At 31.3% G+C, this 3,827-nt stretch overlaps 1 protein-coding gene across 1 annotated transcript; it reads left to right on the forward strand.

Annotated features, from left to right (window-relative positions):
• Positions 1-1,954: 1,954 nt before the first annotated feature.
• On the forward strand, positions 1,955-2,311 carry LOC102595137 (non-specific lipid-transfer protein-like). The gene has a single exon (XM_015313019.1). The coding sequence runs from the start codon at positions 1,955-1,957 to the stop codon at positions 2,309-2,311; it is 357 nt and encodes a 118-aa protein (XP_015168505.1).
• Positions 2,312-3,827: the final 1,516 nt, after the last annotated feature.

The raw sequence follows: 3,827 nt of genomic DNA on the forward strand, positions 1-3,827 counted from the left end.
ATGTATCGGTTGGATTCATCACTTTATGCGATGTATCGGGAAAGTTGAGTGATGTATCGAGACATTGAGGGATGTATTCGAAAATGGAACGCGATGTATAATGACGTTTTGGGATGTATCCGAATTACACCAAATTTAATGAAGTTTTGTAATTTGGAAAAGAGTAGAGATATATAGGATGTAATTAACTCTTAACGCTATGAGATTTGTGTAAAACTCTCTTCATTCAATGGGTTCAACAGATCTCAATACCTTTGACACACACGCACACACGCACGCACGCACGCGCACACACGCACACACACACATATATAAAATTGACGGGTTCGGTATTAAGAACTTAAAGGTTAAATCAGTCAACCTTAAATTTATTTTTTCATAATGATGTACTTAGAGGTGTCAAATAGGCGGGTTGAGTTGAAATTGGAGATATTAAAATGGGTTGAAATAAAAATTGGGTTGGGTCTTGACCCGCCCAAGTTTACTTTTGGCTCGTTGGACTCAAATGGGCTTAAAAACGGGTTGGGTCATGACCCGCTTAATCTCAATAATTTTAATATAGGAAAAATTACAGAAATCTCACCTTTTAGTTTACTTATTGCCATTATCCCCTATAAGTTTTACAAATCTCCAAAATCCCTCATTTTCGCGCATCAGATTAGTGTATCTTGCGCATCAGATTAATGTATCAGCGCTTATATTATTGTATCTCACGCATCAGATTAGTGTATCATGTATAAAATGTACATCAGATTAGTGTATCATGTATAAAATGTAATGTATCTTACTTAATGATTAATGTATCTCGCGCATCAGATTAATGTATCAGCGTTTATATTATTGTATCCATTTGAGGGGTTTCTGTAATTATAAACTTTTAAGGGATAGATTGTAATTTTGCCTTAAAAGTACGTGATTTCTGTAATTTGCCCTTTAATATATTGTTATTTAAGTTTTATAACCACAATTTGAATTTTCACTCAAAAAAATTTAAGAAAAGAAGTTACAAATGGATAGATAAATCATAAAAGGTATAAAATAGATAATAATTCATAAATTCAATATAAGAACATACATTATATCAATGCAAATAAAGAGTCTTAAAATGGGTAGAAATTGGAGATTAAATTGGGCTCAATTGAGGAATCTCTTAAAATGAGTTAATGCTTGAATGAGTTGGGATTGAACCCAATTCAAATTATCTTGAATCCAACCCTTAAAATTCTGGACGGATTACCTATAGTTGGGCTCATTTTTGACAACTTAAATGTACTCATCCTCTCAAAATCTTGAATACGAAATCTAATAATAATTATCAACAAGTTATTTATCCTAGTAAACGATTTCCCATTTTAAGGTGTTGCTTACCTCCTTCTCCATAAAGTTCTATAAGAAACTTGCTAGCATAGCTAATCCAATTATTTTAAAATCTCCCCCACCCCCCACTACGAAAGATGAACAATTTTGCGTATGATTATTTTCTACCCTTTTCCTTTCTCTTATGATGATAAATTAAAAAAGAAGGCAAGGATATTGGGTCAGGTTAAAAGAAGGGAATGAATTATTTAAATTTTATTCAAATTAGGGGCATATTTAAATATTTTCATAGACGGGTATATCTGACCCAATAATATAATGAAAGAACATATTTAACTAATAAACGAAAGTAAAGGAGTATTCTGATCCTTAACCCCCCAAAAAGTAGATATTACAAAAGTCATTATTTATCAATAATTTTAAAAGTCATACTAAAAAAAGGAAGAATCATTTCATGAGGAAAATGATTTTTTTTTTAAAAAACAATCTTAGAGTTGGTTATATAGAGGAGTAAAATGACAAATTGAGCATGCCTTAAAGCACTATAAATTAACATCCAATTTTTCACTTAATTCATATACCTTTCTCCTTTACAAATTTCGTTATTTAGCTCTTTTAAATTCGAAAGAAATTAAAGATGTCAAGTAACATAATTCCTACTTACTCTGTACTAGTACTTATTTTGATGTCTGTTTGTTTTGTTTTAGCAAATGCAGACGCTGAATGCGAATATGTGAATTCAAATTTATTGATACCATGCGAAGGGTTCTTAATGAGTGGAAGCGATTCCCCTAATACTGCCTGTTGCAATGGAGCACAAATTATTGACAAACAATTTCAAGAGTCTGATTGCCCTGATCGCGAAGCCATCTGCTTATGTCTCAAGAATGCTGCACAAACTTTACCTATAGATCTTCAGAAAGCAGCAAAGCTCCCTGCCTTATGCAACCTTACCTACATATCTATCGACCCTAACATTGATTGCTCCAAGTAACGTCTTCTTGTGCTATATAACTTTAAGCATCGATCTCATGATTTTACATTTAGTGACATGTTCGATCTTATAACAATTGAGATATATGTCATAACATGTTTAAGACTGTAAGTTGTCAATGTGAATGTTTCACATTAGTGGTGAGGGGATCGATGAGTTGTCTTTTTATCTGACTTGGACAATCCTCACTTCTTGAACATTTTCTTTAACGTACACTCAAAAAAAATATTTTTGATATCTATCTAAAAGTCTATGTATCTTTCTTTCTTTAAGTTTCGTGCCCAATTGAGATTTCTGTATTGTCTAGTACGACGTCCATTTTTTGTCTATAACTTTGAAAAGATACCTCAAATAACGTGTTTTCGTATTTTATTTCCTTAAAACCAACTACTCTAGAATCAGGTTCCTCTAGAGCTTGTGTTACTAGATTTTTATATTTTTGCTTCACCATTTAATTCATCACGAATATATATATCATCATAGATAGTAACAATATATATTGTATACATGATGATTACCATTTTTGTTTCCGTTTTTATATATTCTCTTGTAGGGTTTGAAGGACAAGTACTGGAATCCCATTAATTAGAAGAAGTGATATATATACAAGTTTCCGTTATATGATGATGTAATGTTTTTACTAAAAGGACTCTTATATTATGTTATATTTAAAATTATGTAACATCTATTTTGTGTTACTGGAAAAAAGCCTTGCCTTATACGCACATTAATAAAAAAAATATCTTCCGACCCATATCTGCTCTTTAATACTATGTTTAGACGACTTTTATTTTTACAGACAAGATATATGAATAATCAATTTATTTACTCTTTTCCTTTTCTTATGAATTATGATGATAATTAAATGAAAGTTCCCATATAGTAAGTGATTTTGACTTTTTTGAAATTTATGTATTTTGATGCTTTCTTCCCTGAAGAGAATAGATATGATATTACGATAAGGAAGCAAATATTCCAAAAGAAATAAATCATAAAGTGTTGTCGATGAGAGATTTAAAATTTTAAAAAGTAATTATACACAGGCGCGTTTTGTATAAACACAGTCAGCTTACCTAGTTGAAGATGCCACATCAACACAAAATGCATAAAGACACATCGTCCCATTGTTGTTGGCTTATAAAATAGGTTTATATATATAGTCTTCCACGAATGTTATGTCTATACCTGAGTGTACCAAGAGACTCTATTCCCAGAGGCTCCTTAGTTTCAAGGCAAATGACGTTAAGACTACAGATAGTAGAAACGGTTTGATAGCTTCTATTATAAAATTAAATTTTAAATGGATTATCTTCCTACCAAATGAGATATTTAGGGGAAGAAGAGACACCAACAACAATGGAGAACGAAAAAGAAAAATGTAGAGGAGCAGAGGAGAAAGAGAGGGAATAATTTAGGATTAAGGGCAAAATAAAATGGGTCAGGTTAGGTGGGTGGATCACTAAATGGTTTAAATGGTATTTTAAAAAAAAAATGGTTTGTTATATAAACAATTAAT

This window comes from Solanum tuberosum, unplaced genomic scaffold, assembly GCF_000226075.1.
Source record: "Solanum tuberosum cultivar DM 1-3 516 R44 unplaced genomic scaffold, SolTub_3.0 scf00227, whole genome shotgun sequence".
NCBI lineage: Eukaryota > Viridiplantae > Streptophyta > Magnoliopsida > Solanales > Solanaceae > Solanum > Solanum tuberosum.